The 25,435-nt window shown below is 39.2% G+C and overlaps 1 protein-coding gene across 9 annotated transcripts in view; it reads right to left on the bottom strand.

Annotated features, from left to right (window-relative positions):
- The window catches only part of scn1a (sodium channel protein type 1 subunit alpha), a 157,289-nt gene that overhangs the window by 54,760 nt on the left and 77,094 nt on the right, over positions 1-25,435 (bottom strand). For 6 of the 9 annotated variants that reach the window (XM_062969201.1, XM_062969196.1, XM_062969202.1 and 3 more), the window contains 6 exons: positions 17,700-18,015; positions 12,666-12,783; positions 5,550-5,640; positions 3,257-3,385; positions 2,138-2,229; positions 785-1,045 (listed from right to left, as the gene is read on the bottom strand). In XM_062969201.1, the coding sequence (XP_062825271.1) occupies positions 785-1,045; positions 2,138-2,229; positions 3,257-3,385; positions 5,550-5,640; positions 12,666-12,783; positions 17,700-17,963 (955 nt within the window). In that variant the 5' untranslated portion in view covers positions 17,964-18,015. Of the gene's footprint in view, positions 1-784; positions 1,046-2,137; positions 2,230-2,327; positions 2,420-3,256; positions 3,386-5,549; positions 5,641-12,665; positions 12,784-17,699; positions 18,016-25,435 lie in introns of all 9 variants that reach the window. The other 3 variants (XM_062969197.1, XM_062969203.1, XM_062969207.1) reach the window with 1 other exon arrangement.

Below are 25,435 nucleotides of genomic sequence, written 5' to 3'. Positions count from 1 at the left end.
AGCACCCCTGACAGATGGCATCCCAGCCTCAAAGTTAATAATAATAATAATAATAATAATAATAATAATAATAATAATAATAATAATAATAAAGGCCACCCTACTGGGATCTGCGCGCATCACCCGAAAATACATCACACAGTTCTAGACAATTGGGAAGTGTTCAACTTGTGATTTTGTGATACGAAATCCAGCATGTTTATCTTGTTTGCTGTGTCATACAATAAAATAATAATAATAATAATAATAATAATAATAATAATAATAATAATAATTGGAAGAGAAGAAGAGAACCCTTCTAATGAAACAGCACATTGACAGTAATTTCCTCTTACTTTGCAGTTACTATGCGAGTATTCCTTGTCTAAGAAATCCCTATGAAATTCATGGGTTCACCATAAGTCAACAGAGGAGTTGATGGCATATACACACACACATACACAGAGTATCAAATACAATTTTCCACTCATGTGTTTTATCTGAATTGATTGTGTATTTTTATTTTTATGCCTTCATTACATATGGTATTACTGTTGATTCAAATCTACACTGCAATCTTTATGTCAGTATAAAACACCTAAAATAAATTTGTAAATAAAAATTAAATATATAGAATTACATAAGCAAGTCCCAGTTAGAATACAACTATTGAATCACTGAAAACTTGGAAAGGTAACACACATCAAGTCTATTAACTCAGTGGGCCAACTTTATCTGGGACTAGCCAAGAGATTTCGGCCAGATGAGTTTTTCAAAAAGTAACAATATAAAATTACATTCTTACTTTCATCCTTTATATATTCATTCCAGTCAAAGGGCGTCATGTTAAATGTACCATTTTCTCCAAATGTGTTATTAAAGAGGTAAGTGTCATTTGATTCTGTTGAATTAGCTGGATTCCAATACAAGCATTTGTGCCTCAAGTTGCCCATAAACAGTTGGAGCCCTATTAGAGCAAATACACTCAGACAAAATACAGTCAGAATCATTACATCTGACAGCTTCTTCACAGATTGAATGAGGGCTCCCACAATTGTCTTCAAGCCTGCAAGCAGAAGAGCATTGTTAGAATGATGGCAAACACACATTTTACAAACTTGTCATAACGCTGTCGTAGTCTTAAAAAAAAATTAACCAACGTCATGCAGAAGCCCCAATAAATGGCATTGCTATTTTTTGAACTAATGCTTTAATTTTTTAAAAGAAAAAGTCATTCGTGAAGATGTATTTTGTGAAGATGAGGTCACCAGCAGCTTATGTTGATTGAACTTTGGATGAAAATGTACTACATGTAGTTCCAAAAAATTAAATTAAATTAAAACAAATTCCCAACTTGTTTTAATGCTAAAACAAGTGACTTTGTTATCATGCATTTCCTTAACTTCACACAGAGCAAACCCTCCCATCACACAAAGACTAAAATCATTTTTATATTGTAGGAAATACTACTGAAAACAATTAAGTCGAGTATAAATAGACATACAAAGGGCCTGGAATTATATTTTTTAAAAAATATAAATTGCCAACACTTCTTACCCCAGACCTCTATAGGCATCAATTTCATAACACATTGAAAGTGAAAGTAAATTAAGATACTATAGCTTAATGCTAAGGAACTGCAGATGGTTTGGAAAAACAGTATATTTCCCATGCAATGTTCATGCCACTTTTATCTTTTATCTTATTATTGTCTGGTGATTCAGTTATTTCAGTACATTCAGTGGCAATTCAGATATTAGTGTCATTAAAAATACCAAGAACAACTATAATTGTATATTATGCGAGTTTAAAAAAAAACTAAGCATGGGTAAAAAAAATCAGAGTTATGATTGTGCTTGTGTCACAGCCTGACCTCAGAGCTTGACATTGTATGATGCGAATAACACACGCCGTGTACTCTAGGGTCTCATGCAACGATGTGTTAAACGCAAAGGCTGATTTCAAAAGTAGCAAGCAAATGGCAAAAAAGCAAAGGATCATAATGTTCATTTCTGTTCAAAACATGATTCCTGCTTTTTCTGCTTCCCCACCCCCCTTTTTTTGAATGAATGCGCAAGCAACAAGGCTTATGGTGAAGAAATGTGGTTGGAATTTCCATGGAGTCTGAGTCAGCCTCTGTGTTTAACCTCGCTCTCACCTGGGATGACTGATATTGTTTTCAATGCTCGGAGAACTCTGAATGTTCTCAACGCTGAGACATTGCCCAGGTCCACAAACTCTGTCACATATCTGTAATAGGGGAGTCCACACACAAACACAATGACAGGATAAAAAGGAACAGTTGGGAGGTACAAGGGACCTAACACCTTACACCATTTACTCCTTACCTGGGATTACAGAAATAGTTTTCAAAGCTCTCAATACTCTGAAAGTTCGAAGAGCTGAAACATTGCCTAGGTTTACAAATTCTGTTACATACCTGTAGGATTAAATCACAGTTATTCAGAATTGAGGCAGACGGCATGCTACTTACTTGAGGGTCTTCATGAAGACCCCATGGGTAACTTTATTGGGAAATTAAAGAGCAACAGTCAGATGTTTACCTTTTTACTGCAGTTTGCATTTCATTAAGATATTTCAATTGTGGTCAATTTACATTTAACTGTCAGACAAATGAACCATAGAGACTTTTATTGTGACTTGCCAATTAAAGTGATTTATGCAGAGAAAATGGGAACGTTGTTGCTTTTCTGGAAGAAGGGTGAAAGTATTGGATCCAATATTAGCTTCTAGGTCAGTAACTGTACTACTAGGGGAACCATGTGCTCCCCACTACTGAGGTCAACTCATCATTCACTTTTACTACTAATACACAATATATTGATTCAGAAAGGAGGAAAGAAAGAAAGAAGTAAAGAAAGAAAATAACCCCACAATAATAATGAAGCTAGGTAAGAATGACCAGCAAAACAACTTGTTTCTCCACACAACTTTTTCCTGAAGACAATCTTGAGTCATTCTATGAACATAATTACAGGTGCAAATATAATAGAGGAACTAAATCCATGCTTCTGTGAGTTAATTCTTGGACACAGGTAAGGTTATGTTGTCAGAATAATAAGCTAGTAGAGAAATGCAGGATAAACATGCTATCTAACATGATGGATCGTTAAACAATCATATCCAGCCCTTTCTCATAGACTGATCTGTCACTTCACATCCTTAAATGATAAAAAGCAAATTTATTCAATAGTCTTGTATGCTATTAAGTTATTGCAACTTGAAAGGGATGGGGAGAAAGGAACATGAAACTTACGCAAATGTAATGACAGTGAAATCAAGCCAGTTCCAGGGATCCCGGAGGAAGGTGAAATCATCTATACAAAAGCCCCTTGCAATTATTTTTATAAGTGATTCAAATGTATATATTCCTGTGAATGTATACCTGAGGAAATCAGATAAAATAGTCATGGTTAATTCAAAGAGTCATTTAAAAGAAAAAGAAATCCTAAATGGAGCACGGAGCATGCCAAGAACATCAGAGTTGCCTCATGCCAACTCTTCATGGGTTGCCAAACTCCCAAGATGGCAATGCCCTGGTTCACAACATAAGTTTTTGTATGTTTTCCTCCTTCTGAAGTGGCTGCAATATCTTTCCTAAGCCACTGCAAGTTCTTGGGCTAAAATGCACCCCTTTAATCTTGCATTACATTTTAGTTTAAAAACAAAACAAAACATCTGGGTCAGCTTATCCGTGGGTCAATGTAAGTATTGTACCTCAACTTTTATCAGAAAAGGAAATCATCCCCTTCTCTGGGTAAAGTGGAGAAAGGCTTCAAACTACAGGAAAGGAGATTCCACCTGAACATCAGGAAGAACTTCCTCACTGTGAGGGCTGTTCAGCAGTGGGACTCTCTCCCCCGGACTGTGGTGGAGGCTCCTTCTTTGGAGGCTTTTAAGCAGAGGCTGGATGGCCATCTGTCGGGGGTGCTTTGAATGCGATGTCCTGCTTCTTGGCAGGGGGTTGGACTGGATGGCCCATGAGGTCTCTTCCAACTCTATTCTATGATTCTATGATTCTAGGTGAGAGCTTAGTCCATTCCAGGAGAACCAAAATGAACTATTCAGTTCTACTATCTCTGCCATGGTTCTGCTTCTGGCCTTTTTAAATGTCTAGGTGGGGAAATGGCAAAGGCGGGCAAGGGGCAGCTGGCCTGCTGACATGGTGTTTGGAATTTCTGTTCTCTATGGAATGACCCAGGAATCATATCAAAATACATAATTTTAGCTCTAAAACCTGTTCTCAACTTATACATAAGATCGACTTATACAGGAGTACCTCCATACAATAGATATTCACTTTAAGCTACATATACTGAGTAAGGTAAAGGTTTGCCCCTGACGTTAAGTCCAGTCATGACCGACTCTGGGGGTTGGTGCTCATCTCCATTTCTAAGCCGAAGAGCCGACATTGTCCGTAGACACCTCCAAAGTCATGTTGTCGGCATGACTTCATGGAGCGCTGTTACCTTCCCGCCGGAGCGGTACCTATTGATCTACTCACATTTGCATGTTTTTGAACTGCTAGGTTGGCAGGAGCTGGGGCTAACAGCAGGCAGTCCTTCCGCTCCCGGGATTTGAACCTGTCACCTTTTGGACCGCAAGTCCTGCAGCTCAGTGCTTTAACGCACTGTGCCACCAGAATATTCTGAATATACAGAGTATTCCCCCCAAAAAAGTATGCACCCTTTAACATTTAATTGTAGCTATGGTGATTATTTGAAGGCTAAGGAAACACTTGTATAGTGAATGAAAAATGTTATAATTATGATTTAATCAAAGTTTCAAATTCCATCTTAAATTACATTTTTAAGTAAACTTTTCATCCCTTTGCAGAAATGTATCACTTGCGCTGTTGAAGCGCAGAGTTGCGAGCCTCACTTAAAGTTTCTCCTGTAATTTTATGATAGTAAAGGTAAAGGTTTCCCCTGACGTTAAGTCCAGTTGTGACCGACTCTGGGGGTTGGTGCTCATCTCCATTTCTAAGCCGAAGACCTGGCGTTGTCCGTAGACCCCTCCAAGGTCGTGTGGCCGGCATGACTGCATGGAGCGCCGTTACCTTCCCACCGGAGCGGTACCTATTGATCTACTCACATGCTAGGTTGGCAGGAGCTGGAGCTAAAAGCGGGCGCTCACGCCGCTCCTGGGCTTGAACCTGGGACCTTTCAGTCTCCAGCTCAGTGCTTTAACGCACTTTGCCACCGGAGCTCCAATATTATACATCATAAAAATTACAGTTTACAGCCTAAGGAAGGGACGAAGGAGAAGCCAAAGGCAGAGAAAAGGAGCCCAAGAAGCAACGGGAGGAGAAGGAGGTGATTTATCAACACACAATTGGTTGATAAAGACTTAAAATAGTGTATAACTACTAAAATAATGTATAAATATTCAAATAAATATAGTGTCCCTACTTTGCGAATTTTCACTTATTGCAGATGGTCCTGGAACCTAACCTCAGCAATAAGCGAGGGAACACTGTACAGCTCTGATAGAATGCATTCCATAAATAGACATTCAAACATGCATTTTAAGAATAATATTCAACTTACTCTACATTCTTTGTCCACTCAGGAGGGTTACTTAAGGTCATAAATACGCAATTGGTCAAAATAGTGCACATAATGAGCATGCTGAATAATGTAGGTTATGTCATTAAGGAATATACAGTGAGAATTCATACTATTACTGCTTATTAGAAAAATGAATAGATGTTCTATTATGTAAAAACATTTGCTAATCTAAATAAATGTATGAGTTGATATATTAAATATTTATTTTTAGAAAATCCGGACTATAGCAGATGCTGGCAAATGTTTAGACTTAAAATCTACAATTTTCATGAGGAAATAAACTTTTATTTGTACTTGGGTTATGGATTCTAAAGTGGTTAATCAAATAACAAGGCAATATATTGTTTTCTTAGAATCTTTGCTAATACAGTAGAGACTCACTTATCAAACATAAACGGGCCGGCAGAATGTTGGATAAGCGAATATGTTGGATAATAAGGAGAGATTAACAAAAAGCCTATTAAACATCAAATTAGGTTATGATTTTACAAATTAAGCACCCAAACATCATGTTATACAACAAATTTGACAGAAAAAGTAGTTCAGTACACAGTAATGCTATGTAGTAATTACTGTATTTACGAATTTAGCACCAAAATATCACGATGTATTGAAAACATTGACTCTAAAAATGTGTTGGATAATCCAGAACGTTGGATAAGTGAGTGTTGGATAAGTGAGACTCTACTGTATTGTCAATATTTGATGGAGAAAATGTAGAACATAAAGATCTTGTCTCATGGAGTTGCTAGAGTTAAAAATAACTTGAAAAATGACACTTGCTCTAACTGAAAAAAAAGGACAACAAGCATTCAAATATGAAATCTATCTATATCCAAAGTTTTGAACCAAGGCCTATCATTATCATACAGAATGTCTAGTTATGACACTTTGCAAAATTTTGCAAAAATTAAAAGAGTGTTTAATATAGGGTCTATGATGAAGTGTGAGTTATATGAATGAGACAGCAGCTGTGTAATACAGTGTTAGTCGCTCCGGGGAGAAATAATAATAATAATAATAATAATAATAATAATAATAATAATAATAATAATAATAATTTTTAAAAAATTTAATATTAATAAAATAAACTTCAAATACTGATACTTAATAGAGCCTCTATTACTTTAAAAAACTGCTATAAATCTGCTTTATGTTCTCAGTAAAGTACTGAAAAAGAGCTTTAACCAGTTCAATATTGCTCATAAGATGGACAGTCAAAAGATCTGTAACTGTACACATAGCTCCCTTTTCAGATTTTTCCTGCCAACATTTGTTGGGGGTGGGGATAAGTAGTGGAACTTGAAGCATGAGTTCCTAACTCACCGTGCATGACTAGTTATAAATTAATCATTTCTAATTAAATTCTTTTTCATCCATTAAGGCACAGCTGCATTGAAGTTGCAACCAGGTGCATTGTAGCAACGGCACAAACATTGTAGCCAGGTGAAGAATAACTCCATTCTTTTTGTACCCTAATATTACATTTATCATTATAGGTTAGTAAAGGTAAAGGTTTCCCCTAACGTTAAGTCCAGTCGTGTTTGACTCTGGGGGTTGGTGCTCATTTCCATTTCTAAGCCGAAGAGCCACTGTTGTCCATAGACACCTCCAGGGTCATGTGGCCGGCATGATTGCATGGAGCGCTGTTACCTTCCCACTGGAGCGGTACCTATTGATCTACTCACATTTGCACGTTTTCGAACTGCTAGGTTGGCAGGAGCTGGGGCTAACAGCGGGCGCTCATTCCGCTCCCAGGATTTGAACCTGGGACCTTTTGGTCCGCAAGTTCAGCAGCTCAGCACTTTAACACACTGTGCTACTAGGGGCCCCTCATTATAGGTTATTTTATCATAATTAGTTTCGGGCCCTGACATCCAATAGCTGTTCTGTTCAGGCTATTGGGATGGCAACGAGGTAGACTGAAGGAAAGTTTGTTTTGTATTGCAGATCATCTTTTAGTATTCAAGTGTTCTTCACAAAAGTATTTATTTATTTACTTACAGTATTTATATTCCGCCCTTCTCACCCCGAAGGGGACTCAGGGCGGATCACATTATACACACATAGGGCAAACATTCAATGCCCATAAACACATCAAACAGAGACCGAGACCAAGTACATTATGACCTATGGAATTGATATACATGATTTCACTTTTCCATGGTTTCATTTATTTATTTGGGACCTTCTGTATGAGCTACACCAGGCATGGGCAAACTTTTTTGCCTTGGGGCTGCATTGTGGTCCTGACTGAGAGGATCATCCTTATGTCAGGGGGGGAAAGAGATATGCAGAGACCGCCCTGATCCTTCTCCATGATCCTCCTCCCCCAATCTTTGGATTATTATGCTGGGAGGAGAGCAAAACAGGTGACTGCCAAGAACGCTCTAGTGAGCTCTCAACCACAATGTGCCTTCCTCGGGCTGTCCTCTTGGCATAAGAATTGGGCCGTTTGCACCATCCTTATGCTGGGAGGAGGATGAGACATGTGGTGACTGAGAGCGCTTCAGGGAGCTCTCAGATGCTGCATGCCTTCCTCCCCCATCCGTTCTGCATAAGGACGTGGCAGGTCACCATGTCCTTATACTGAGAGGACAGGAAAAATGAGGAAATCCTGAGGTAAGTGCCCAGGGAATTGCATCCGGCCCTCGGGGCTTAGTTTGCCCATGCCTGATCTACACTCTCTTCTCGGTATCTCCAGGACAGAGTTTCTCAAACTGTGCTCCTCTAGATGTTTTGGACTTCAGCTCCCACAATTCCTAATAGGTCGTAAGTGGCTGGGATTCCATTTCTACCACTGAAAACAGTAAGTTTGATATTAACTGTAGTTTCATATATTCATGTGAAGTCCAGGAATGTGGCTGGGGGGTACACACAAATAATATTTTAGTTACTTTTGACATGAAAGCACAGGGTTCTTTTGAAACATTTTTACTAATTACTTTTTTGTCGTGTCAGGAGCAACCGGAGTTGCTTCTGGAGTGAGAGAATTGGCCCTCTGCAAGGACGTTGCCCAGGGGACACCCGGATGTTTTGATGTTTTTACCATCCTTGTGGGAGGCTTTTCTCATGTCCCCGCATGGAGCTGGAGCTGATAGAGGGAGCTCATCCGCGCTCTCCCCGGGTGGGATTCGAACCTGGCAGCTTTCAGGTCAGCAACCCAACCTTCAAGTCACGAGGCTTTTATCCCCTAGGCCACCGGAGGCTCCACTACTAATTACTAACAATAACTAAAACTGTTGTGACATCAGTTATAATGGTGTTTTATTTCTTCAAAAAAAGAGATGACTAAGCTCTACCAATCAATTATAAATGTTCCCAAAGCATTGCAATGGCACACAAAACCACAACACCTAAAGATGAGACTTTTGGAAATGTGGAATTTTTTTGTTTATTATGAAGCTCTACAAGACAAATAACTCATAAACTGTTATAGATGGAAATTAAAAATTCTCATGGCAGCATTAGATATGAAAAGAAAGCTTGATGCCATAAGAAAAGACTCCCAGTAATTTTCTAAGATAAAAGTTTTTTTTCGTGTCAGGAGCAACCGGAGTTGCTTCTGGAGTGAGAGAATTGGCCGTCTGCAAGGACGTTGCCCAGGGGACACCCAGATGTTTTGATGTTTTACCATCCTTGTGGGAGGCTTCTCTCATGTCCCCGCATGGAGCTGGAGCTGATAGAGGGAGCTCATCCACGCTCTCCCCGGATGAGATTTGAAACTGGCAGCTTTCAGGTCAGCAACCCAACCTTCAAGTCACAAGGTTTTTATCTCCTAGGTCACTAAGATAAAGTAAAATTTAATAAGCATATCTATTAAAGTATTTTAACACGTGCATATTTTGAAGAGGAAAATGTTACTATGCATATGTGCAGTTGCTATTCCATACTGGTGCTTTCTAAATACAGTAGAGACTCACTTATCCAAGCTAAACGGGCTGGCAGAACATTGGATAAGCAAATATGTTGGATAATAAGGAGGGATTAAGGAAAAGCCTATTAAACATCAAATTAGGTTATGATTTTACAAATTAATCACCAAAACATCATGTTATACAATAAATGACCGAAAAAGTAGTTCAAAACGCAGTAATGCTATGTAGTAATTACTGTATTTACGAATTTAGCACCAAAATATCATGATATAGTGAAAACATTGACTACAAAAATGCATTGGATAATCCAGAACCTTGGATAAGCGAATGTTGGATAAGTGAGACTCTACTGTAACTGCAAACTCTAACGTATCAATGTTGCCTCCTCCATTTCTTAAATACCGCTCCTCAAATAACTCTCTTAATTTGTTTGGGTGAGCTATTAGTCAATTAATTAATTAGCCCTCGGTGGTGCGGTGTGTTAAACTCTTGTGGCGGCAGGACTGCTGACCAATAAGTCAGTGGTTCTGAATCCGGGGAGAGCGGTGAGCTCTCTCTGCCAGCTCCCCATGCGTTAACACGAGAGAAGCCTCTCACAAGGATGGTAAATCATCAAACATCCGGGTGTCCCCTGGGCAACATCCTTGCAGATGGCCAATTCTCTCACACGATAAACAACTTGCAGTTTTTCAAGTTGCTCCTAACACGAGCTATTAATGTATCAGTATCTGAGTGGCTATGTAACATTAAAGACTCAAGACGAATACATATGTGAACCAGAAGGGAAAAGTGATTGCCTACAGTTGGACAGAATTTAATTTATATTACTACAAAGTTTGCAGCTGTAATTAATGCTAAAAGTTAATTGTTTATCAACAAACAACACAAAAGATGGCCACATGATGGCACCAGAAACACTGGAATGTTTAAAGCAAGTACACCTTGGTCTGCAAAACTTTTTTTTTCTTTTCAGTCCAATTAAAGTATTTATGTTGTTTTATGGACTAAAACATTTCTATCAAGAGAATCAGTGTGTGTGTGTGCATATCACTGTACCACGCCTTTGGGACATTGCAATGAGGCAACAATAAGAAACTTTATCCTGCTGACCAGATCCGGGATGGCTGATCTGAGATGGTTTTTAAATGACTGGTTTTAAAGTGGAGATCATTAACATTAGCGTTAATGTATACTTATAGTTTATTTTATGTTCCAGCATTGAATGGCATTGGTGGTTGTTTGATATTACTACTGTTGTATAAACCTTTGTTTTAACTTCTGTTTTATCATCTTCGTGTGTTTTAAACTGTGTATATTGTTAATGTATTTGCACTGTTACTTTTGTAACATTGTGAGCCGCCCCGAGTCCCCACGGGGAGATGGTGGCGGGGTATAAAGAAAGTTATTATTATTATTACTATTATTACTATTATTATTATTATTATTATTATTATTATTATTATTATTATTATTATTATTATTAATGTTTACTGTATCTATGTTGTGCTCCACCATGAGTCCCCTTTGGGATGAGAAGGGCGGAATATAAATGTTTTATATAAATAAATACTAGCAGAAGCATACTATAGTGATGCTGGGTCTAATAAAAATGAAGCAATACTTTTCTTAATGTCTTTCCCACCATAATAGTAAAATTTTAGTAAAATGCAATTTCCATCTTATTTTGTGATTTTCCTTATCTCAAAGTGAACACTATTGTTCCAAAATAGGAATTCAGAGAGACTATGGAGCCTCAATAAGACTTATATGGCAGTAAAGTTTGAGAATCCCTTATTTTGAATTCTGATATCTTAAATATTCCAAAATCATCCACCTGGGTGGCTGAGATACACTGATGGTTCAGTGTAAACAAACCTATTCGGTAAAGGTAAAGGTTTTCCCCTGACATTAAGTCTAGTCGTGTCCAACTTTGGGGGTTGGTGCTCATCTCTATTTCTAAGCCAAAGAGCCGGCGTCATCCGTAGACACCTCCAAGGTCATGTGGCCAGTATGACTGCATGGAGCGCTGTTACCTTCCTGCTAAAGCGTTACCTATTGATCTACTCACATTTGCATGTTTTTGAACTCCTAGGTTGGCAGAAGCTGGATCTAACACCATGCTCCCCGAATTCGAACCTCTGACCTTTTGGTCAGCAAGTTCAGCAGCTCAGCGGTTTAACCCACTGCGCTACCAGGGCTTCAAACAAACCTATTACACACCACATTATTTAAAATATTGTATAAATTTACCTTCAGGCTATGTTTATAAGATGTATATTTACCATACATGAATTTTGTGTTTAGACTTATGCCCCATCAAAGATATTTCATTCTGTATGTTACAAATATTCCGAAATTTGGAAAAATCCAAATTCCAAAACCATTCTGGTGCCAAGCATTTTGGATAAGGATGTTCAAGCTGGAGTAGTATTAAATCTTTATTTGTATACTGCTTTCCCCCCAGATCTGAAACTCAAGTCATGTTACACATTAAAAAGATAACCAAAAGTAAACATTGAAACCAAATTCAACTATTAACTATATTAAAAATTTTCACTTTATAAAAACGATTTTTAAAGGTTAAGCAGTGTAATTTAAAAATGTTACTGCAAGTACGCAATTTTGGACTCTGCATGCATATCAGAACATTTTCTCCTAAATATGGAAAGGAAATAACACTATGTAACAAAAACTGAAAAAAATCTTCCTTGTTTGAAAGTATTATTTCCTGATTAATTGTCCAGTACTTACTTTGAAAGTAGTTATACTTCAGATTTTTTTGCAGCTACCACCAAACTAGATTGAGTTGGTTGAGACTCTATGAACTACAGCAAAATGAGCTGCAGGATGTCCCGCAGAAACAAAGTTTTTACAATTTAATAAACCTTTTCCATGTTTTTATGATAAAACCAATTAGGAAATGATATGTATAACCTAGGAATCAAAATCGTGTTACATGGTGTAATGTATGGGAAGAATACTCCATACATTTATTTCTGTAATCTATCTCATACATTTCTAAACCATATGTTTATGCCCATATTTATGATTTTTTGTAGAATAGTTGTTCCAGAAACTGTAGAAAATGATGGTGGTGAAGATTATAATGTTTAGACTAAAATAAGGAACACTTAGAGAATTAGGGTCAAATTATGTTTATAAACTAAAGCTAATAAATAACAAAACTATTTCAAACCAACCACATGAAAAGGATATGAATGTACCAAAATCTTAATAGCTATTCTTCTAAGAAGGCTGAAAGGACTTATTATGTATAGGGCAGGGGTGGCACTGAATCGGAAAATTGCTTTCCCTCTATTCAATACTATAAAAGTCTGGAAGACAAAAAAGAAAACATGAAAGCAATTTAAGCACTTTTCCAGTTTTACATTCATTTTGAGTGAACTTTTTTTCATGATAAAAATGCCATGGTTTCATTAACATACTTTTGGTAAAAAAAGAAAACATTATTTACATGACTTACCTGAAAAAACAATACAGTATTTACCAATCAAAAGGAAGCATCATTGCTCCTTATAATAATAAGAATACATTTGTACCTTCACAGTAATGATAGTATTAGTATATTTTGTCATTTGAAAGAGATGAGATTATGAAAACAGAACAGGGCATTGCCCATCCAAGTCAAACAATATTATGCTTTTCTCAATCACTATTTCTTTCTTTTTCATGATTAAATTTTTATTTGCAGAATTTAATAGCTGTCATTCATCAAGCAAATGTCTTGCTGTGGTTACTGCTTATGACCTTGAGTACATTAGGTGGAAGTGCTGAAATGCATAATGACCAAACTTAGTATATAAATTTGTCATATGGCAGTATTGTATAAGAAAACAGTGATTTTCTCCTCTTAGGTGCCCTTCTCCAGGTTAAGCCAGAGCTGAGATTTGATGGACATGTAGCCAGGATTCAGTGGACCTATAGCTGAAATCCATCAGCTTTACAGGACTGATCCAATTAATTGGAGAAAATTATTTGATTATGGTAAACTCATTGACTAGACCGTCTGGTCCAAACAAGTTTTCATTTTTTGTGAACGTGTCTATTGGGATCATTTTCTTGCTTCTTGAAAATGTTCTGCTTGTTGTTGCTGTCTTTCGCTCTGAATCTGTTCTGAATGCTGTTTAAGAAAGTTCAGAGAGACATGATTCCACATCAAACCCAAGGGCGTGGGTGGTTTGCCTTAAAGCGAGTCGGAACGAGGCTATCTGAAGGCTTATTTTTCCTTGGGGCATCTGCAAGACATCATGATGAAGAAGGTTGTCCTATATCAGTGGTTCTCTATCTGTGGGCCGCGGCCCAGTAGTAAACAAAAATCCGGGCCACGAACCTTCTTCCTCTTTATTTTATTTTATTAATTTCATTTCCACTTCTTTCCTCAGAGCTAACTATTGCATTGGGTAGACCTTACTTACTTACTTACTTAGCCGATCCCTCGTAGTTCGAGGACGATTGTCTTCCATTTCTGTTGTCTTGGGGGTGTGTCCGTAGGTGGTTGAAGAGACCTATTCTTGATCTGCATGTTCTCCCACAGTGAGGACATTGGTTTCTAGGTGGAAGGTGGTCCCGATCAGGGTTGGCTTGACGGGCCTTCCTCTTGGCACGTTTCTCCCTTAAGCCCTCCATTCGTGCCTCTTCGAACTCTGCAGCACTGCTGGTCACAGCTGACCTCCAATTAGAGCGCTCAAGGGCCAGGGCTTCCCAGTTCTCAGTGTCTATGCCACAGTTTTTAAGGTTGGCTTTAAGCCCATCTTTAAATCTCTTTTCCTGCCCACCATTACGTTTCCCGTTCTTGAGTTCAGAGTAGAGTAACTGCTTTGGGAGACAGTGATCGGGCATTCGGACAACGTGGCCAGTCCAGTAGAGTTGATGAATTAGGAGCATCGCGTCAATGCTGGTGGTCTTTGCTTCCTCAAGCACGCTAACATTTGTCAGCCAGGCAATGCTGATGGAAACACTCTAGGAGTTGAGTATGACGTCTGTAGACTGTCCACGTTTTGCAGGCATAGAGCAGGGTAGGAAGGACAATGGCTTTATAATCAAGCACCTTGGTATCTCTACGGATGTCCCGGTCATCAAACCCTCTCTGTTTCATTCTGAAAAATGCTGCACTCGCAGAGCTCAGGCGGTGTTGTATTTCAGTGTTGATGTTGACTTTTGGGAGACCGCATCAGGTCTAGATTATTAAATATGGTTTTCTGTGGGCAAGCAGATGCTGACTACTGGATGGCATATGTTCTGTATCAGAAACTAGAGCTGATGTGGTCTATCCTATGCAATTTTCTGAATCAGCACCCCAAATAACCAAACCAAATCTAAAGTTGACCAAAAACTGATTTGTAATCCTTTTGGTACTAATGTTGGAGAGTCGTCATTGGTCAATGTGGTTCCTGATCAACTGATCCCTGGTCAAAGTGGGCCCTGGTCAAAAAAAGGTTGGGAACCACTGTCCTATATGATTTTTTTTCTATTCATGCCCCATTTACACTGTCATATAATGCAGTTTCAAAATGTGGTTTAACTGCATTGAACTGCATTATATGAGCCTACATTGCCATGAAGGAGAGATTGTCATTTGAGTTCTTCCAGTATAAAATGGAGAGCTTTCAAGAGTGTAAAATAGATCCTTGCAGGAGTATAAAAGAGGGCATGTCCAGCGCTGAATGTGTCTTCTTTGGGAGATCCAGTAAGCCCCTTTCAGCTGACAAAATCTTCTTTCAGCTCACAAAAATCATGACATTCCAGGCAAAGTTTCAGCCCCATGTATAGATTATGATCTCCCATGTTTGCTTCTATTTTAAGTGGCAGATGTTTTTATTTCTTTTTGCTTTTATCATTTTTGTAGAATGCATTTTATAGGAATTGAATGTTAAGCTGTTTGGCAGGATATACATTTAAATAGCAACTGAATAGTAATAAATAAATAAATCAGCCCTGAAGACTTGTCTCTTTCGGCTTTCCCAAGTTTTTCCTGGACATGTCTTTCAAAGCATTAGAAAACAGAATCCTCTTTGAAGAATGGAAATAATTGGATACAGACACTCCAGTGAATGGTTTTGAAGTAGCAGGGAGCAAAAGCTTCATGTAGCTATAGCTACATTGTGAATGCTTATGTAATTCCAGATGTTTTGTGAAGCTGGTCTATGTTATCAGGAGAAGGTGATGAAGAGAAATCTATTTGTTGGAATAAGGCAAATAATAATAATAATAATAATAATAATAATAATAATAATAAACACGTGTCAACCATACCTAAAACAAGTTACTGCATTGGAAAATGTGTGATTCCTTATATATGAACAGTGATCTGAACATGAATTTCCTGAAAAATCTATTCTTCATATAAACAAAATCTCTGTCTGCAAATGATTCAGTTGTCTGGTGATCAGAGGTATCAAGAAACTTTGAAAACAAAAGCTAACATCAAAATCAATGACATTAATTTGAAGAGAGTGCACTTCGCTTTTGCTAGGTACATCCTAAATTACATACAGTAGAGTCTCACTTATCCAAGCCTCGCTTATCCAAGCTTCTGGATTATCCAAGCCATTTTTGTAGTCAATGTTTTCAATATATCATAATATTTTGGTGCTAAATTCGTAAATACAGTAATTACAACATAACATTACTGCGTATTGAACTACTTTTTCTGTCAAATGTGTTGTATAACATGATGTTTTGCTTAATTTGTAAAATCATAACCTATTTTGATGTTTAATAGGCTTTTCCTTAATCCCTCCTTATTATCCAAGATATTCGCTTATCCAAGTTTCTGCTGGCCCGTTTAGCTTGGATAAGTGAGACTCTACTGTATATAGCAGGTAGATATATATTGCTAATAAGAATAATTCTTAATGGAGTCAAATTTCAAGTAGAGCTTTTCCCGAGAGATATTCCAACTTCATTCTCCAGAACTCCCTCAGTTGACATGGCCATGTGCCATGCATGCTGGATAGAGTATCTAGGGAATTATAATCCAAAATATTTTCAGGTTCTGTACCAGGGATACACATTCATATACATATAACCAATTATTTTTTGGGTTTACGCTAATTGCAATATGACATAGATCTGAACCAACCCATTCATACTGCTAAATCACATAAATAATTTTTGTCATGATAGCATTGTGATAGCATCAGTCTTTCACCATAGACAGTATGTCAGAAGTCAAGTGCAGCAAAACTGGACTCATTGAAGATTGTGTTTGTGGTGAAGCAATCACCACTACCCACATTCATCAAGCCATAAAAATAATTGGTGTATGAGGAAGGTGCAACATTGATTAAAGTGTATTACTGATATTCCAAGTGGTGGTCCATTGGCTGCTATTCCACATTTCTAGGAAATAAATAAATATGAGGGTTGTTGTATGTTTTCTGGGCTGTATGACAATGTTCCAGAAGTATTCTCTCCTGATGTTTCACCCACATCTATGGCAGGCATCCTCAGAGGTTGTGAGGTACCTCTGAGGATGCCTGCCATAGATGTGGGTGAAACGTCAGGAGAGAATACTTCTGGAACATGGCCATACAGCCCAGAAAACATACAACAACCCTGTGATCCCAGCCATGAAAGCCTTCGACAACACAAATAAATATGAACTTGGCACATTGGGGAAAAACTATGGATCCCCCATATCAGAAACCTTAGGACACTTGGACTACATGACATTTCAGTCTAGTCCTTTGGTTCTCAACCTGTGGATCCCCAGGTGTTTTGGCCTACAACTCCCAGAAATCCCAGCCAGTTTACCAGCTGTTAGGATTTCTGGGATTAGGCCAAAACATCTGCGAACCCGCAGGTTGAGAACCACTGATCTAATCGAATGAGTAGCAGCTTCAAGTCAAATTCAGGTTGAAGTATGTCATCTACAAGTTGACTAATGTGAAACACATTATTATTTTAAATTCAGGCAAACCAATTTCTCCTTCAGATAGCTGTGGTTTCTTTCACATCTTTTCCCTATTATAGATGTAGAGTTAATTTTGGAATATCAGATTTTCAGTGACCTGTTAGCTATCACTTTCTCCCAAACCATAATCCATACTGTCCATGTTTCTTGTAACCTATCAGATTTTTCAACACTTTGTGATCACAAAAAACAAAAATAACAAAACGAAACTTTTACAGAATTATATATTGTATACCTGACTGCAGGAAAATAAGAGAGAGCCCCCCCCCCCCCCAACGTAGGGAGAAGGTAAGGTGCTTGGTAGGAAATACTCACTTTTTTATTAAGGTAATATGGGTCCAGATCTTCCAAGGGAGTAGCCACCATTCCCGGAGGTATGTCTCCATAAATAAATGGCAGTGATTTGCCAGCCTCCAAGTCACTACTTGGCTTTGGGCCATTTTCGTCGTCAACTTTATGGTCTTGTTTGGCCAACCTCGCCTTTTCAGCAGCATAGCGTTGTTCAGCAGCTGCAAGAGACTCTCTAGTGAAGTAGTGAAAGCTGTCAGGTCCTGGTGGTACAAGCACTGGCTGCTCCATCTTTTCATCCTGCACATTTTAATTACCAGCTATTCTCCTGCATAAAGAAGGACTGAAAGAGAGAGGGAGAGAGAAAGAGAGAAGAAGAAGAAGAAGAAGAAGAAGAAGAAGAAGAAGAAGAAGAAGAAGAAGAAGAAAGATAGATTCAGAACAGATACTATTTGGAATGAAGTCCCTCCCTTCATATAAAATAATGCAAACATACAACACAAAAAGAGGGTAAAAGATTTTTGGTTATACTCGTCTTCATCCTGCTCCTTTTCTGTTTCTCCAACACTTTCAGCCCCTTCCCCAATACAAGAAACATGTCTAGAATACGCTAGATTTTCAACATATTAAAATTTTAAGTCCAGTTACACCCAAGAGGGCTTGCCACTGAAGAGACATGCATAGATATAGCCATGCACTTTTGCATTGTGGGAAATCATAATTCTTTCCTTTTCATAATATGATGGCCAGGCCATCATGATCTCCTCCTCTTTATAATATTTGGTGATTTTTTTGTAGCATTATTATTATTTGAAGGTGAGTTTGGGCCCATCAACCTGGCTAAGGCAGAGAAAAAGACAAACGTCATGCCGGCCACGTGACCTTGGAGATGTCTATGGACAACGCCGGCTCTTTGGCTTAGAAATGGAGATGAGCACCAATCCCCAGAGTCAGTCACAACTGGACTTAACGTCAGGGGAAACCTTTACCTTTACTTATGTCTAGTAAAGATGCTGACTACTGGAAAAAAACATTAAAGGCAGAGATAGGTGGAGTTACTTGAAATGTCTTCTTTGGTTGGACTATAGATCCCATTTGTTAAAGGGGATGCTTATGATGGCAGTAAAACAGTGTGGAGAGAAAAAAAATCCTGTTCAAAGTGGAGCATGAAAAATTTTGGTTGGCTGGACTACAACTCCCTGATTGCCTTATGAACAGTAGTTGCACTAGTGAAATAATACCACTGGAGAACTTTTCCCCAAGTTCAAGGTAGAGTTTTGGAAACTTAATTTCCAGCTGTAATTGACAATTAATGTACAGTCAGTCTTCATTGGGGTTAGGGGCACAGAACTCAAGGCTGTAGCCAAGGGTGGGGGTTAGGGATTCAACCCCCCACCCCAAAAATTTTCAGGTTTTTTTTTAAACCTGGTTTACACGTGAATTTTAACTGGTTAAACAAATCCCCATGAATGTCCACTAAAGTTTATCTGTCTTGAGTGTCCACTGAAGTTTATCGATGGAGCCTGATTTCTACATTATTTTGCATTATGGAACTATTCTTCATGATTTGCTAAAAAGAAGTTTCAAACCCCACCCACATTTTTTCTGGCTATGGCTCTGACAGGACTCTTGCAAAAGTGAAAACTTTTTTTGCAAACAAAAATGCTCTATTTTTACCCAAGAGTTCACCTTTCCAGCAATATCTAGATTCACCAGCACAATTCTGTGGTCAGCTTCTGGCAGAGACTTTGAGATTCCTAAAGAGAGCATTTTAATCAAATCTGTGAAAAATCAAACTCACAAATGTGGAGGACTGACTGTACAGTCCTCAGTTGATCAACAGTGGCAGCCCCGAGGTCACAGGTTTCGGCACTGAAATCTCTGGTCTTGGCCCAAATGATCCTGATCCAGCCACTTCACCATGCCTAAGGACTGGGCCAGCTAATACCCATCCTTTTCAGTCTGAGATTAGGCTAGCCAGTTGATACAGCTATTGTACTTTATTGGTGAAGTAGTCAACCAAAAATTGAGCACAAGAATATTTTTCCAGCAAGTACAGTAGAGTCTCACTTATCCAACCTTCACTTATCCAACGTTCTGTATTATCCAACGCAACCTGCCTCCTGCCCAGATCAACATCTGTTTCTCTAGGCAGCAACGCGTAGCGGGCCAACACACCCAACAACAACATAAGTGCAGCCATGCTACAAACAAGTGGCAGACTTGTTATAAAACGTGATGTTTTGGGGCTTAATTTGTAAAATTATAACGTAATTTGACATTTAATAGGCTTTTCCTTAATCCCTCCTTATTATCCAACATTTTCGCTTATCCAACATTCTGCCGGCCTGTTTATGTTGGATAAGCAAGACTCTACTGTAGTTTCAGTGATTGAAAAAACCTCATTTGCAATTTTCGTTTGCTATATTGTTGCCAAAACACTCTGCCATCAGCCCCTCCTTGAATCTCGGTCAAATGGGTGCCTAACAACAATGAACAGTAGAATCACTCCTATTTGCTTCTTGATAAGCCAACTACTTTTAGTAAAGCTACCAATCTATTTTATGAGCTGTCAGAGGCGGTCCAACCGTATGGTGAACTAGGCACTTGCCTGTGGCGCCATCATCCCGGGGACACCATTGTCCCGGAAGGATGGTGCCAACTTGGTCTCCTTCATTGCTGGGCTCCAAAGCGACCAAGGAAGGGCTGCCTGTGCCTTCCTTCTCCAGCTCCGACACTGCGCAGGCGCACTGGGCTCCTCCACGCCCAACAGCTCTCCCTGGGTCCTAAATGCAAGCAGAGAGAGGGAGGCACAGGCAGCCCTTCCTTGGTCATTTTGGAGCCCAGCAATGAAGGAGCCCAAGAGCGTGTGCTTCATTGCTGGGATCCGAGGTGACCAAGGAAGGGCTGCCTGTGCTTCCCTCCCTCCACTCACATTTAGGACCCAGGGAGAGCTGTTGGGCGTGGAGGAGCCCAGTGCGCCTGCGCAGTGTCGGAGCTGGAGAAGGAAGGCACAGGCAGCCCTTCCTTGGTCGCTTTGGAGCCTCCTGCTTACCAGAAACCTTCCAGAAAGTCAAAATGGTCCTATTATTATTATTATTATTATTATTATTATTATTATTATTATTGACACAAAGACAGAATATGACACAGCAAACGAGATGAATTATTATCATCCTTAGGACACTTATATTTTCTCTATATATACTCATATCCACTCTGTCTGTCTGTCTGTCTGTCTATCTAGTATGTCCACAGATGTAGTCCCACATATTGCTATTGATACACATATAGACATTCTATATCTACACACATTCTATATCCACACACACACACATGTAGACCCACATGCACAAATGTGCATACTGTGTTAATAATAATAGTGTATTATTGTGAATAATAATATATTATTCATAATTGTCTCATGTACTGTTATTAGTATTATGAATATGAATATAATACTACTATTAGTGATAATATATTATGAATGTGTTAATAATTGCGAGAAGAGAGAGGGAGGGCCGGGCTGTGGCGCAGGCTGGAAAGCAAGCCAGCTGCAACAAATCAACAAATCACTCTGACCAAGAAGTCATGAGTTCGAGGCCAGCCCAGTGCCTGCGTCTTGTCTCTGTCTTTGTTCTATGTCAAGGCATTGAATGTTTGCCTTTATGTGTGCAATGTGATCCGCCCTGAGTCCCCTTCGGGGTGAGAAGGGCAGAATATAAATGCTGCAAATAAATAAATAAATAAATAATAGTATATTGTTGTTGTGATAAAAATATATTATTAATATTTGTCTGTGCACATATTATTAATAGTATTATTTTTTGAGTGATTGGTTTGCGGGGGGGGGCACCAAAATTCGGGGGGGGGAGTTCTGTTCGCCTACTCTTGAAAATGATCTAGGGCCGGCTGTGAGCTGTTTAATCAGTTCTGAAGAGATACGCCAGCAAAAGTGTTTTTATCAGAGGCATCCAGACACAGCCTTTTATTGCAAGTGGTATGTTATTAATTAAGAAATAAAAAAAACAGGAAAGTTGTTGCACTTATAGAGTCCTGTGGGACCAGGCTGGTTAATTACAAGAAAATCCAAATTCGGTCATTTTTTTATTTCAGATGGATTAATATAATGATGATAGTGCTGGAATTAGGTCAATGCAAAATCGAAATATAAACTAAACGGAAGAGTAGGAAAATAGCTGAAAGTTATGGGAAGGAGGAAGAACACTTTAATATAAACCAGTTTGGAACTGCTACCGTTTAGTATTGCTGACGAGTACATATGCTGATTAGAATGGTAAGAAGCAGCATATGCTCTTAATTTCTCTGAACAGATTTGCTATAGTATTTTGGAAATGCACTTAAGAACGGAAAGGTACAAACATTGTCATAAATATAGCATGCAGCCAAAAAAACAGCAGGGCAACAGACAGGAGGAGGGAATCAAACCACCAAGTGCTCCAGAAAATTGCTTATGCTGCACCTTTTACACTGCTGAATGGTTTTTTGATTTTTGCAGGCATAGTGTTCCAATGTGCGTTGGAGAGTAGACCACATCCCTCCCCCTCAGGAGACACTAAAGCGATGTGTCTGCAGTCTCCACCCATTGGCAGGCAGCCTTCAAGGAGGGCTGCGACTGTTCCTGCCAGACCTAATTCGCTGAGCAAAGGAAGAAATGAAGAAGGGTGGAGAAGTGTGAAAGCTGCAGCAGATAAGAAGGAAGACCAATCACTGGCAGAGAAACCGAGGCCAAGGCGGCAGAGCACAAATTCATTAGGCAAAAAGGAAGGCAGGGAAAAGCCCTGCAGAGATCCAATGAACATATCTCTTAATGGTGTTTGGCAAGACTTTACTTAACAGCAGAGGAGGGAACCTTACACTGCAACACGCAAGCAAATAAACAAAGCAAAACACCCCTAAACAGTTAATGGATTCTTTATAAACATGCAGGGGAAACACAGCTTGAATGTCAGTGTTCTCCTCTGATTACATCTGTAAAGCAGTTCACATTGAAAATACATCAAAGGGGTTGTTGTGTGTTTTCTGGGCTGTATGGACATGTTCCAGAAGTATTATCTTCTGACATTTCGCCCACATCTGTGGCAGGTACCTCATAACCTCTGAGGAATTAAAGACTTAGACGAAGGGTTAGAAGGCATGATCATCAAGTTTATGTATTTATTTACATCACTTTTACCCCGCCTTTCTCCCCGAGGGGACTCAAAGCGGCTTACAATAAATAGGCAAAAATGCAATGCCTAAAAACAATGTAAAACAACAATTCATATAAAAAATCTACAAAACAACAATTCATAAAAAACAGATACCATTGCAAAATAAAATCACATTATATAAAATTTTAAGCATGTCCAAGATTAGAATCCATTCATCCAGAATCATCAATAAATCTTTGTACAGGTCACGTAAAGTCCATGTTCTCATTCATTAAAAGCTTGCATGCACAACCATGTCTTTAAGGCTTTCCTGAAGCCTAGGAGAGTTGGTATCTGCCGTATGTTGCTGGGGAGGGTGTTCCACAGCCGAGGAGCCACCACCGAGAAGGTCCTGTCCCTCGTTCCCACCAGCCTTACCTGCGAGGCTGGTGGGACCGAGAGCAGGGCCTCCCCCAATGATCTAAGAGTTCTAGAAGGCTCATAGAAGTTTGCAGATGACACCAAATTGGGAGGGATAGCCAACACTCCAGAAGACAGGAGCAGAATTCAAAATGATCTTGATAAACTAGAGAAATGGGCCGAAAATAACAAAATGAAGTTCAACAGGGACAAATGCAAGATACTTCACTCCGGCAGAAAAAATGGAATGCAAAGATACAGAATGTGGGACGCCTGGCTCGACAGCAGTACGCGTGAAAAAGATCTTGGAGTCCTTGTGGACAACAAGTTAAACATGAGCCAGCAATGTGATGCGGCTGCAAAAAAAGCCAATGGGATTCTGGACTGCATAAATAGGGGTATAGGATCTACATCCAGGGAAGTCATGCTCCCCCTCTATTCTGCCTTGGTCAGACCACACCTGGAATACTGCGTCCAATTCTGGGAACCTCAATTGAAGGGAGATGTTGACAAGCTGGAAAGCATCCAGAGGAAGGTGACTAAAATGATCAAAGGTCTGGAGAACAAGCCCTATGAGGAGTGGCTTAAAGAACTGGGCATGTTTAGCCTGCAGAAGAGAAAGCTGAGAGGAGACATGATAGCCATGTACAAATACGTGAAGGGAAGTCATAGGGAGGAGGGAGCAAGCTTGTTTTCTGCTGCCCTGCAGACTAGGACGCGGAACAATGGCTTCAAACTACAGGAAAGGAGATTCCACCTGAACATCAGGAAGAACTTCCTCACAGTGAGAGCTGTTCGGCAGTGGAACTCTCTTCCCCGGACTGTGGTGGAGGCTCCTTCTTTGGAGGCTCTTAAGCAGAGGCTGGATGGCCATCTGTCGGGGGTGCTTTGAACGCGATTTCCTGCTACTTGGCAGGGGGTTGGACTGGGTGGCCTATGAGGTCTCTTCCAACTCTACTATTCTATGATTCTATGAGGATGCCTGCCATAGATGTGGGCGAAACGTCAGGAGGGAATACTTCTGGAACATGGCTATACAGCCCGGAAAACACACAACTACCCTGTGATCCCAGCCATGAAAGCCTTCGACAAAATAATCAAATGTTACCTATACATTCACATTAAAGGAAACATGTGAAAATATTCTGCTTAAAATGGCAATTCAAACCTTTGCAGGTGCTGTGACTGAAAGCCAGAAGGAATCAATAAAACCAATGCATTACCATGTATCATAACTGGCAAGATTTCCTGAATGTTGACAGGGAGACAGTAATAGGTGATAGCAGCCTATATTTGGTGTAGGAGTTTTGCACTGTCCCAGTTACATTCATTAATCATTTGAGAAATTCATACACAATGCCTGCATAGCTTTTAAAAAACAACAACCTCATAGACAAAGTAGCTTTTATCTACAGTATGGTTTTAAAAACAAACTGAGAAATCATTGCAAGAGTGCCATTTAAATGTAATACTGTGGGCACACAAAATAATAATAATAATAATAATAATAATAATAATAATAATAATAATAATAATAATAATAGCATCACAGGCATCACAGTTCTGGAAAGGAAAAATGTTTGGATCATTGATGTTGCCATCCCAGGTGACAATTGCATTGACGAAAAACAACAGGAAAAACTCAGCCACTATTAGGACCTCAAGATTGAACTTCAAAGACTCTGGCAGAAACCAGTACAGGTGGTCCCGGTGGTGATGGGTACACTGGGTGCCGTGCCAAAAGATCTCAGCCGGCATTTGGAAACAATAGACATTGACAAAATTACGATCTGCCAACTGCAAAAGGCCACCCTACTGGGATCTGCACGCATCATTTGAAAATACATCACACAGTCCTAGACACTTGGGAAGTGTTCGACTTGTGATTTTGTGATACAAAATCCAGCATATCTATCTTGTTTGCTGTGTCATAATAAAATAATAATAGCAACTACTTTATTCTTATGGCCTGTCTCCATCTCTCCAAAGAAACTTGGGGTGGCTTACATGGGGACCAAGCCCAGCATAAACAAGCAATACAAATTACACAATTAAAACATACAACAGTAAAACAGTATAATTAAAAGGATTAAAATCAGAAAAGTAAAAACATCATAAAATACATCCATCAGCATCATAACCAAGAACTGGAAAAGGTGGGCATGTTCAGATTTGAGAGGAGTGGATGAG

The sequence above is a fragment of the Anolis carolinensis genome, chromosome 1 (assembly GCF_035594765.1).
Source record: "Anolis carolinensis isolate JA03-04 chromosome 1, rAnoCar3.1.pri, whole genome shotgun sequence".
In the NCBI taxonomy this organism is placed as follows: domain Eukaryota; kingdom Metazoa; phylum Chordata; class Lepidosauria; order Squamata; family Dactyloidae; genus Anolis; species Anolis carolinensis.
Note: the sequence above shows the minus strand (reverse complement) of the source record. Positions and strands in the feature narration are given on the sequence as shown.